This window comes from Scophthalmus maximus, chromosome 10 (genome assembly GCF_022379125.1).
Source record: "Scophthalmus maximus strain ysfricsl-2021 chromosome 10, ASM2237912v1, whole genome shotgun sequence".
NCBI classification, from domain to species: domain Eukaryota; kingdom Metazoa; phylum Chordata; class Actinopteri; order Pleuronectiformes; family Scophthalmidae; genus Scophthalmus; species Scophthalmus maximus.
The window spans coordinates 2,698,631-2,710,000 of record NC_061524.1 but is presented as its reverse complement, the minus strand read 5'-3'; the positions used below and the strand labels follow the sequence as shown (position 1 = coordinate 2,710,000).

Genomic DNA, 11,370 nt, shown 5'->3' with positions numbered 1-11,370 from the left:
TTACAAACATACCTCTCATCATCATCATGGTGCGAGCTGGGACTCGAACCCTATGTCACTTTACATTCAGTAAAGTGACATAAGGAGGCGATGAGGCTGTCTGCACCCAATTTACTGATAATACAACTGGTTAAAGAGCGACTGTCTCTCCGTATGTGATCTCAGCTGCTGTGTGGTTTGTGCTACAGAAACGTTTTACAGCACAGGAAGGGTTGCCACAGGGCTGAACATCTTTTTGGGGTATTCCAGAACCAAACCTGTAATTTCGCAGAGCTGCATAAACTCCATGACATCTTCTGCACAGACGTACAAGTTGATCCAAGCTGCCGTCTGCTCCCTCGTGGTTCGACTGAAGTTGGCTTTTTTTTTTCTTTTTTTTTCCTGATATGAACGCGAGTGAAGAAGTGTCTCAATCTCAGTAAACTCATGATTGATTCATCTTCAGTCGGGAGCGATTGGCTCTACGGAATTGGCACGACTGTAAATACTTATTGGTATGATTTTTGTAGCTTGCAATCAGCCAGTACCCTTGTTAGGTGTTCAGTGGCTGCATGTCTACGGCCATCGTACTGTTTGGTAAGTTACAGTATCTTGAGTCGGATGGTTAATATTTTACTACTGTAATTTACTTGAAGGAAACGTTGAGAGCTGCTGTTGAGAGCACCACTCATATTTTAACTTTATTCGATTTTAACCGTTCGTTTTAATCAAACTGTTTATTAATCACTGACTGAGGGCGCTCTGTAAAATACAAAGCACTTATCTAAGCTTTAATGTACTGAAAGAGATGTGGAAAAAGTACAGTAGAGGCACCAGTGGAACTTTTAAGTGCCCATCACCACCACAAACACTCTTGCTAACTATACAGGCAGAGGGAGGGGGTGGGTGGGTGGGGGGGGATGCCAGTTGACCCACAGGCCCTCTGGAGCTTTCTTTCACCCCCCCATCTCCAGCCCCACAAAACCCTCCAGCCAGCGAGGCCGCAGTGGCCCCACCCTGGTATTCTGCGGTCGGGGCTCGGACTATAGCAGAGCGCCGCGTGGTTTCCCTGTGGCGCGCTCGACGCCAGACGGCCAGATGGAAACGGGCTGGCCGCCCACAAAGCCGGGACCATTGCAGGCTACGCTAACCGCTGACAGGCCCTGGGAAGCTAAATAAATGCCCGGTAATGACAGGGTAGGGGAAACAAATCATACGGACTAGAATTGCAAATATGCAAGGCAGAAGACGGATAGAAAATTACTATGTTCTCCCTCAGTCTTTTGGCTGCATTGCAACAGCAGCGCAGTTAGCAGTAGTTTACATGTAGTCGGCCGTGTATTTCGCGTTAACCTCCAAGTGTAACTTTCAGGGAGTAACCGGGCGGAGCAGTTGTTACTAATATCGACATCCCGACGTCTCGCAAACCTCCCGTCTGTAATTTTTGCAAGTCAAACAAAAAGAAAAAAGAAAACATGGCTGGCTGAGTGGCTCGCTGATTGACGGGCAATGGTGCTGGAGAATCTACAGTCAGCTTGTTGTTCATCCGGCGCCAAAGCGTGGATTAGTATAAAAGACAAACAAGCAATCAGGCGCACGCACATTCAACAACCAATGACATTCTTTCACACGTCTTTTGTGTTTTTATGAGCAGCAGCAGCAGAATGCTGAGGATTTTGCCTCATGCTCTGTGTGTGTGTGTGTTTGTGTGCGTGTGTGTGTGTGTGTGTGTGTGTGTGTGTGTGTGTGTGTGTGTGTGTGTGTGTGTGTGTGTGTGTGTGTGTGTGTGTGTGTGTGTGTTTTCAATTGAAGGAGGCCACCACCAGGACACAAAAGTGCGTGTTAACATCAAAGTGAAAGATGTGAATGACAACTCCCCAGAGTTCGCCACCAACAACGAAGTCCTCATGTGTGAAACTGTCTCGCCGGGCAAGGTACGTTCATGTGTGTGTGTGTGTGTGTGTGTGTGTGTGTGTGTGTGTGTGTCTGAGTATTGCAATGTGTGAATATGGATGTGATTTGGAGGACTATGTGAAACAAACTAATTTACCAATAATTTACATTACCTCCCTTCCTCTTTTCTAATTTGTGTTTTCTTTCTCTGTGTGTGTGTGTGTGTGTGTGTGTGTGTGTTCATGTGTGTGTGCGCTGCAGGTCATTGAAACAGTGAGTGCAGTGGACAAAGACGAGATGGCTCACAGACAACACTTCACGTTCAGCCTCGCCCCCGAAGTCGCCCACAACCACAACTTCTCGCTCAAAGACAACCGAGGTAGGTGACCGTTTGGGGTTTTTTTCCGCCTCTTCCCATCATTTTTGTTTTCTTTCCATCCTTTCATTTCTACAGCAGCCAATCTCTGTGCGCGTCGTCACATGTGGTCTCCGTCTCTCGCCCCCCCGCCTCCCAACTCTCGCTCAGATTAGATCAAAGCATAACCAGATGGAGGCTTAAAGTACCTTGTAGAAAGCAGGTGCTCTGGATCTCCCTCTCGGAGACGGAGACGGAGACGGAGACGGAGACGGACACACACACACACACACACACACACACACACACACACACACACACACACACACACACACACACACACACACACACACACACACACACACACACACACACACACACACACACACACACACACACACACACACACACACACACAATTGCACACGTCCTGCGGGCTGCATTAATTGGAGTGGGGTCCCCGTCCGTCTGTACATATTTCTAAAGGGTGGACGGGGTCTGATTGAATTAAGAATTCGCAAGTGCTGGGAGAGAAGCTGAAATAAAAGAACCGAGAGAAGGAGAGGCTGAAAAAGACGGAACGTTGGAAATCGCGTTGAGCCGAGATTCATATGATAAACATGGAGGGAAGAACAGGACTTCAGGGGCTTTTCAGACACGTACGAGGAAAATCGGGGAGTGTTTCTTTAACCCCCGAGTATCAGTCAGCCGAATAACGGACAGATCGACGGCATGTGCACGACAAAGCGGCTGAAACTCATCGCCCCTTTCCCCACAGACAGCACAGCCAGCATCTATGTGCTCCGCAAAGGGTTCAGCCGCCTCACGCAGGACGTGTACTACCTCCCCATCGAGATCAACGACAACGGCTTCCCGGCCCTGAGCAGCACCAACACGCTGACCATCCGAGTGTGCTCCTGCGACAGCAAGGACACCATCCTCTCCTGCAACGTGGAGCCCTACGTGCTCCCCGCCGGCCTCAGCACCGGGGCGCTGATCGCCATACTGGCCTGCATCGTCATCCTGCTGGGTAAGGAGCCAACACAGGGCGTCAGTCAAGTCCCGACGCGCCTCCAGGTCAAACGAGTCAGGTTGTCCACCTCCGCGTCCCTTCATCGCTGGCTTCTTAAGATTTGAGGACGCCACGTTTGGCGTGGGCGGCCATTTTGCGCGAGGAACAACAATGGCCGTTTGTTTCTTTTGATTATCGGATGACAATGTGCGTGCAGCTCGCTGTCAAAAAATGATAATTGTTTCTAAAAGTCTTTAATTGTGTCTCTGGCTTTAGTCTCCTTTCCTCAGCCCACGTCGTAACCCACGTTACAGTCATGTACTGACTGTAACACGAGGTACTGCGAGGACACGATGGGCAAGTACAGTACATGTACATGTACTGTACTTGTTCGTGTCCTCGCAGTACGACACGAGGTACTGCGAGGACACGATGAGCGAGTACAGTACATGTACATGGGCTGTACTCGCTCATCGTGTCCTCGCAGTACGACACGAGGTACTGCGAGGACACGAACAAGTACAGTCCATGTACATGTACTGTACTTGCTCATCGTGTCTACACGACTACACGTGTGAGAAGAAGGGCTGCAACGTTGATAACCACCTGCGGTTTAGAATAACCCGCGTGTGACTGTGTGTGGCACAATGCGATGATTAGATTAATTAAGCCGTCCGAGGTCTAATTACACTATCTCCCACGGTGCATACTAATTATCTAACGCTCGCGTTTTCTGCTGTTTGGCGGAGATTGTGTTGAGGATTGTTACGTAACCGCTAAGAGGCAGGAGGGGTTGTGTTTTTTTTCTTTCTTTTTGAAACGCTTTTCCTTCTCTCTTTGGCAGCGATCGTGGTGTTGTTTGTCGCGCTGCGGCGCCAGAAGAAGGAGCCGCTGATCGTGTTTGAGGAGGAGGACATCAGGGAGAACATCATCACCTACGACGACGAGGGGGGCGGCGAGGAGGACACGGAGGCTTTCGACATCGCCACACTGCAGGTACGAAGAGTGGGTTTCTATTCCACTACCCTTTACCTTATCCTACCTTCCCTTTTGAATGTGATGGATCAACTTTGCCGGCGAGCATAAACAGAATATTTCTCCAGCTGTCTCATTCTTTTTACACCCTTGTCCGAGCGATGGGCTCCTAAGCGACGTGCTCTCTTTTCTTGCCGCGCAGAACCCAGACGGTGCAAACGGTTTCCTGCCGAGGAAGGACATCAAGCCGGAGCTTCAGTATCCCCTCAGGCCCGGCATGGGGCCTACGGCGGCCAACAGCGTCGACGTGGACGACTTCATCAAGAGCCGAATCGCGGAGGCCGACAGCGACCCGACCGCGCCGCCCTACGACTCCATCCAGATCTACGGCTACGAGGGCAGAGGATCGCTGGCTGGCTCACTGAGTTCCCTCGAGTCTGTCACGACAGAGTCCGACTTGGATTATGACTATCTGCAGAGTTGGGGGCCGAGGTTTAAGAAGCTGGCGGATTTGTACGGGACCAAAGACTGCTCCATTGACGACGCGGACGATGGCGAGGACTCTTAACAGTGGTCTCCGCGAGTGGACGCCCGACCCCCCCCCCCCCCCCCCCCCCCAACTGATTCGTCGATTCAACGAGGATTTGTTAACTGAGGCTTAACACTTCCCGGTTCCCGATTGCTACCGACCGATCAGTTCATGCCAACTTGTCAACGAACGTTAACGGCTCTTCCTTCCCCGGCGATTTCGTTTATGAACAAATAATGAACGCTTGGACTCGAACCCCTCCCGAAATCCCCCCCCCCCCCCTTCCTGTATCTCGTTCCTTCTCTCTATTTCTACAGACTTGAGCATTGTAGGGCTGGGAGATTTGTCATGTCACCATTTGTCTGTTTGTAAGTAACTTGCTGGGGGGGGGGGGGGGGGGGGGCGCTGTGGGAACAATGTTGCTGTATGATCAAAATGACTTGCTTATAGCAAAAGTGTTCAGTTCATTAGAGTTTCAAGAGACTTTTGTGGAATGGATTCGCCTCCTTCCTCACTTGTTGCTGGGAGACATTTTAATTCCTTAGCATTGTCCTGAGTGGTCGTCGCGGGTCACATGGTGGCGCTCTTTGGATTGGATGTAAAAGAGAACGTTAGCGTGGGAATCCAGCGACTGCCTGATCTTACGAGAAAGGAATTGAAAGGTAACAATGCGTCAGTAGACAAATGCTTTTTTTCTCCCTCCTTTTTCCCCCGAATCCGCGGTTGTGTGTGCAGACTTCAGCAGGTACTTTGATTTCGACGGCGTGACAGACTCTGGGTTGTTGATACTTTGAAGATGCTCGCAGCGTCTACGCAGTATGGTGGCCTTATAATAAATAAACAACAACTCCAGGGGTAAACACAACAAGGGGATTCATAGAGGCCGTGAAGCTAGCTTCAGTAGCGACACACAGACAGAGCGAAGCCAACGCGAGGACTGAGCGTCTACGAAAAAAATGCTCCTCACCCCATTTTTTGGTTTCACTCCCAAAAAGAGACAAACGAAATATGGATTCAATTCAAAGACTGTGGATGGTACTTTTTGTTTTCATTCTTCACTGGAGAGAAGACATGACGCCCAGCCCCCCACCCCCCGTACCGTACGCTCCCCCCTGCCCCCCCCCCGCCCCCCAATTCCTCCCCATCAACAATCACGCCCCCACACCACCAAGTCCACCAATGAATGATCCCGCGCTCATTCGGAGTCCACCAATGATGATCAATCACGACGAGGTTTTGAAACAGAAAAAAAACAAACAACCTGTGAGCTCTAAAAATCGCCTTAAACCTAAAATGGACACTCTTGCAACGCAGTGCATTCTGTTTTATCTTCTTTTCTTTTTGGTTTTTCTTTTTGTAACACGAAAAAAAAGTATATCCAGAACGCAAACTATTCTCCATGTTAGGTATGTACAGAGCGATGTGCAGACACGTGATGAATCACTATCGAGCAGCCGACGCTTAAAATGGAATGTGTGCCGGTTCTGCCGGCGTCTTCAAATGTAGGTCCGAGGAGTCGCGCGTCGTGTTCATTTCCCCCCCGACACCGGCTCGGTCGGCGGCGACATCTGTTGTATCAACACGTGTTGCTCTCGTGCGCATAAAAATGTGCAGAGTGGGAAATAACACACGGTGCGTTTCTCGGAGCCACATCTACAAAAGGGGCGGAAACCGGAACTTCCTCTTTTTTTTAAGCATGTCGGTTCTTGTTCAATCACTCTCCTTTTTTTATGTTATTATATTATTCTGGTTATTATTATTGTTGTTGTTTTTTTATTATTATTATTATAATTATTATCATTATTATTATGTCAAGGTTTTTTCTTTGTTTGGCTGCAGCTACACAGGAGCAGATTCACGTTTAACTTTTTGCAGCTCAGATTTGAAGTTCTGTGGTTGTGTCGACGTGGAGAGACCACGTGGAATATGATTTTTGAGTTATGGACAGCTATGAGAAATGTACTGCCAAAAGTTAAATCTCAGCTTTGGTTGACGCCTGTGTGAATACAACCTTTTCTTTCTGTGTTTTCTCTTTTGTTTTTTTCATTATTTGGCGTTTTGTCGTTCTTTCTCCCTGTTCCAAGAGGAAAAACTAGCAATCTTGTGTTTGTGGCAGCGAGAGAACGCCGCGTTTTCAATTCTCTGTCAAGTTTTATGGTACCGATTTGTACAATTTTAAAAGTTCTTATTTTAGTATACATGCAGAATATTCCAGTATTACAACAAAAACATGTTAAGGAGATAAGATTACAAAAAAAAAATGTTACAGCATCACACTTATATTTTCTGAACATTGTACCGTCGCTTTACTATGTGCTTCAATCTCCGAAGCGAAAAAAAACTTTGAAATAAATGCTCTTTTTATAAAATGACATTGATCTGTGTGTGTTGGAGTAAACTGAGCCTCGACCATGTTGCACATGTATTTCAGAGATGTTAGGGGACATGAGAATGAAATGAGAAGCGCTGTTGATATTCAACAAATGCCCCAAGAATTACACCCAAACAAATTTGCAGAAGGAAAATAACTCGTTTCCAAACAGGAGGCAATTTAGATACGGTGAAATGTTTAAGATTAAAACGGAACCCGTAGTGACTCGGCCCGTCCAAGTGCTCGTCTCAGCTGCAGTCAGATTGTGATTTACCCCGAGGTGACTGTACTTCTGCATAATTGCAGCATAGTCCAAACAGTATTGCAGATAATAGAGTCCAGCTGTTTGTTGCACAATTCCGCGTTGAAAAATCAGAGGAGAAAGGGAAGGACATATAAATAATATTAGCAAGTAAATGAGCGTGTGGAGGGAGTGTAAACAGAGGAGTGAACTTCTGCACCTGACTGAACTGTGTCCCACCGGGAGACAGAGAGAAGAAGACACATCGACGGACAGTCAATCAGAGAGCGGAAGACGACGAGTAAACGTATTGCGTCTGCCAGATAGACGGAGGGAGGCAGGACTGAGAAAACATTGAGAAGAGAACCTGGAAGGGGGGGCTGAGTTCAAGCAGAGGGTAGGACTAAAAAGCAGGGAATCCAGCGAGGATGACGAGAGGGGAGGTGAACTTTTGGCATCCGTTTATGCAAACTTGGCATCTCCAGCTGGGAGAGAGACAGATGCATTTGTTCGAGGACGATCGCGTTTGGCTGGTTAAAGACAGAGAGAACGAAAGGGGAAAGTTTCAACAGCTGAAAGGCAGGTCAGGGTGAACGGTCAAGGTGGCCGAGTCGGAGGCTTCCTGCAGAACTGTGTTGAGGATTACACGTATGTCCAAACGGAACAGATGAGTACAAACATTAAAAGGTTGTACTTTCATTCTGACTGTGCACAAAACCGTTCTAGTTAAGACTCACCATCTGTGGACATTGAGAGTGCGAGTGTCTCTTGTGTTTGTGTGTGTGTGTGTGTGATGTCCTGAAGTGACACTGTTAGCATCCATGTTAGAACTTGTACGACCCCGACCGTTTGGATTAAACTGCAGCTCACACCGTCGTCTGTGCCTCATGTGGAGAGCAACACACTGCTGCTTTGTCTCTGCATGGTAATTCCACAGTGTGTGTGTGTGTGTGTGTGTGTGTGTGTGTGTGTGTGTGTGTGTGTGTGTGTGTGTGTGTGTGTGTGTGTGTGTGTGTGTGCTTGAGCCAGTGCTTGTGTCCTTAGCCTTGATTTCTCTGGAGACCAGTTTTAGACTCCGATAATGAGGACATCTCTGAAAGTTAAAGATTTTGTCTAGTTTTCACTGTTTGGGACGTGAATCTGGTTTGAAGGTTAGAAGTAGGGGCAGTGGAGTGCCCCCATACAACCCCTATCATTACAGAGGTGTAGGGGTTTTACGTTTTGATCTAGATCTCATATCACGATTCCTTTTCATTTCATATCCATAAACCTTTTCTTGACATTTGCCTTTTCTTTGTACTAGCCTTTTTAGTTCCAACCTAGCTATGGAAACCGGTATTTCCAATTAGTTACCAAGACCCATTTCATCATGATCTAGAATTTGTTTCACACTTATAACATAAAAGTTATAAAAATCTCTACGTAAAGTGTTTTGCGTTGTTGCTTCATTACAAAGCTGTGTGCAGCGCTCTTTGACCTGCTGTCAGTCGCTCTCTCTCCCACTCTCTCTCTCTCTCTCTCACACAAACACATTGACCCGACTGGGCCGACGCAACAAAACATCCATTAACTTCTTTGGGCATGCAGCCAGAATCCAGAATAACATTGGTAAGTTTCTCCTTTCGCTGTGCATGTTCCCAAGACGGGAAGACAATTCTCCATATTGTTAGTTAAGGGAAGATGAACCCGGGATTTATCTCCATTTCTTCTCCGTTTTTCCATCTGCATCTCCCCTTTCCGCCCCCTCCGCACACACTCTCTACTCCGCCGTCGTCCTTCCCTCTGTCCACGTGTCTCTCTGCTGCTCGCCCCTGTTAAGATAAGTTCATTTTGTGTCGGTGTGCAGGGGGAATCCCAGGCTGGCTGAAGCCTGATTAGTTTTTAATCATGAAGTGGCACTTGAGTAAACAGGGAAATATTCTTCCCGTCACTCCAGAGATGTGTGTGTTTCTGTGTGTGTGTGTGTGTGTGTGTGTGTGTGTGTAATAGTTTGTGTACAAGCTGGATGGATGTCCTTGGGTGCACTGCAAACAGACAGACAGTAAGTTAATTAACCAGTCAGGCAGCCACTCGGTAATGTGGTTATTCATTCGGTTTGCCAGTGAGTCCGTAAGTTGGTTAGATGCGCGGAGAATGTGTTTTTGGTATCAACCGGATGTCCTTGAATGCTCCGCAAATGGAAACACAGCGAGCAAACCGCTCGCACGGCAAATCAACCCATCAGTCAGTCACAGCACATTAATTACCCAGATTGAAAGTTTGGCAGCTGTACCGATCTGTCACCGTGAACCAACCGGCGTTTGGCATAATTATTTGACGGAAACCATTTTCAAAATAGGTCCAGATACTTTTATGGTGAAAGAGAAAAGCAATGGGAGCTACAAACAAGGAAATTGGGTACCAAATTCCATCTGTTATTTCTATTCTTACTTTTATTCATGTGTCGTCTGTTGATGATGATGCTGACTGAGGGGCATGCCCTCGGGTTATTTCTCCGCGATGAACAACAGCCGCCGACTCCGGCCCAACCGCTGCAGCAGCTAAATCTCAGCGGTGTGTTGTTGCACCTGCTGCACGTCCACGAGGGGAAACGAATGTTTGGTTTTTTTGATGCAATTTCAGAGAAAATGAAGGTTGTGTTGGCAATTAGTCGAGTTAAAAGCTTAGCACCGTTTGAAGCCACCAGCTGGACTATTATGTGTCAAAAATCTGGGTTGGTGCTTAAAGGAGTGTAATGGGAGGATTAAACAGATCCCAGAATGACTGAGAACAAAATAGCATTAGAGCCTATGGGCAGTTGTGTTTTCTTTAAAAATAAAAATCCCTCTCCAAATGAGTCAGTTTGAGAGAAGATCCCAGTTTGTCAAAAACAAATAAATGAATACGAGTACACCGTCCATGACAATGGCTTTGAATGCACTGAAAAATGTCGCAATAATAATATTAATAATGCCAATAATTCATGTAATGCAGTTCACGGCATGGGGTTGATTTTCAAGTTGTTTCCTTCTATAGAACATTCACTCCCTTTTATGTTTATATTTACACAAGACTCCCTCATATGCTGTACGCCTGCTTACTCCATCCATCCATCCATCCATCTATCCATCCACATCTCTTGTGCTCCTCCATCTCTTTATGTCCATCTATCAAATACACAGGGATGTGACGGATTCGATATGAAAAATGGAGACCATTTTTCAGGTGCCTGTTTCTTTCTATAGCCTCCTACATAGATCCATGTCTGGAGTTCACTGCCTTCATGCACACACACACACACACACACACACACACACACACACACACACACACACACACACTAGGACATGGCTTGTATTATGTGTGTATACGTTACCACCTCAAAGCTTGCCGCACAGTCACATGTATACAAAGAAAAAATAGATTAAACAAACAAAAAAATCGTGTGCACATAAACACAGAAGGACAACAGGCTCTGTGATGGAGCTGTACTGACCTCTGGGATCAGATGAATCCAACAGCAGCACTATGGTTCTCTGCGCATGGTGGTGTTTTATGTGTGTGGTGGTGTTTTGTGTGTGTGGTGGTGTTTTGTGTGCATCTGAAGCTGAATATGACAAAGGGGGAGGTTGCCAAAAGGGCGCTTGTACACAGGAGAGACTACAGACAAAGCAGTGTGTGTGTGTGTGTGTGTGTGTGTGTGTGTGTGTGTGTGTGTGTGTGTGTGTGTGTGTGAAAGTGAGGGGGACAGGGACACGCAAAAGCCTGTGAAGCATCAGTGAGTGAAGGTTACGTAAAAGCAATCAGTGGCCTGTTTAATCTTGCTCATTTCCATAATCATCATCTCTCTTTCCCTTAACCCCCACACGCTGGCTTTTGCTGCAGAGCCGCCGCTCCTCCTCTCCTCTGGCCCTGTTCTCCACATCTGCCCCCACAATCCTCCACGAGTCTCATGGCCCGGCCGGGGGGGGAGAAAGAGCTCCTGCCGACACAGAGACACGCAATAATTTGTCCACGATTGTCTCATGGACGGAGA

At 47.3% G+C, this 11,370-nt stretch overlaps 1 protein-coding gene across 1 annotated transcript in view; it reads left to right on the top strand.

The window, feature by feature from the left end:
• The window catches only part of cdh11 (cadherin 11, type 2, OB-cadherin (osteoblast)), a 78,493-nt gene extending 71,378 nt beyond the window's left edge, over positions 1-7,115 (top strand). The window contains exons 12-16 of the mRNA XM_035606225.2: positions 1,792-1,913; positions 2,134-2,251; positions 3,006-3,257; positions 4,084-4,235; positions 4,417-7,115. Coding sequence (XP_035462118.1) covers positions 1,792-1,913; positions 2,134-2,251; positions 3,006-3,257; positions 4,084-4,235; positions 4,417-4,782 — 1,010 coding nt within the window. The 3' untranslated portion in view covers positions 4,783-7,115. The remainder of the gene's footprint in view (positions 1-1,791; positions 1,914-2,133; positions 2,252-3,005; positions 3,258-4,083; positions 4,236-4,416) is intronic.
• The last annotated feature ends 4,255 nt before the right edge of the window (positions 7,116-11,370 follow it).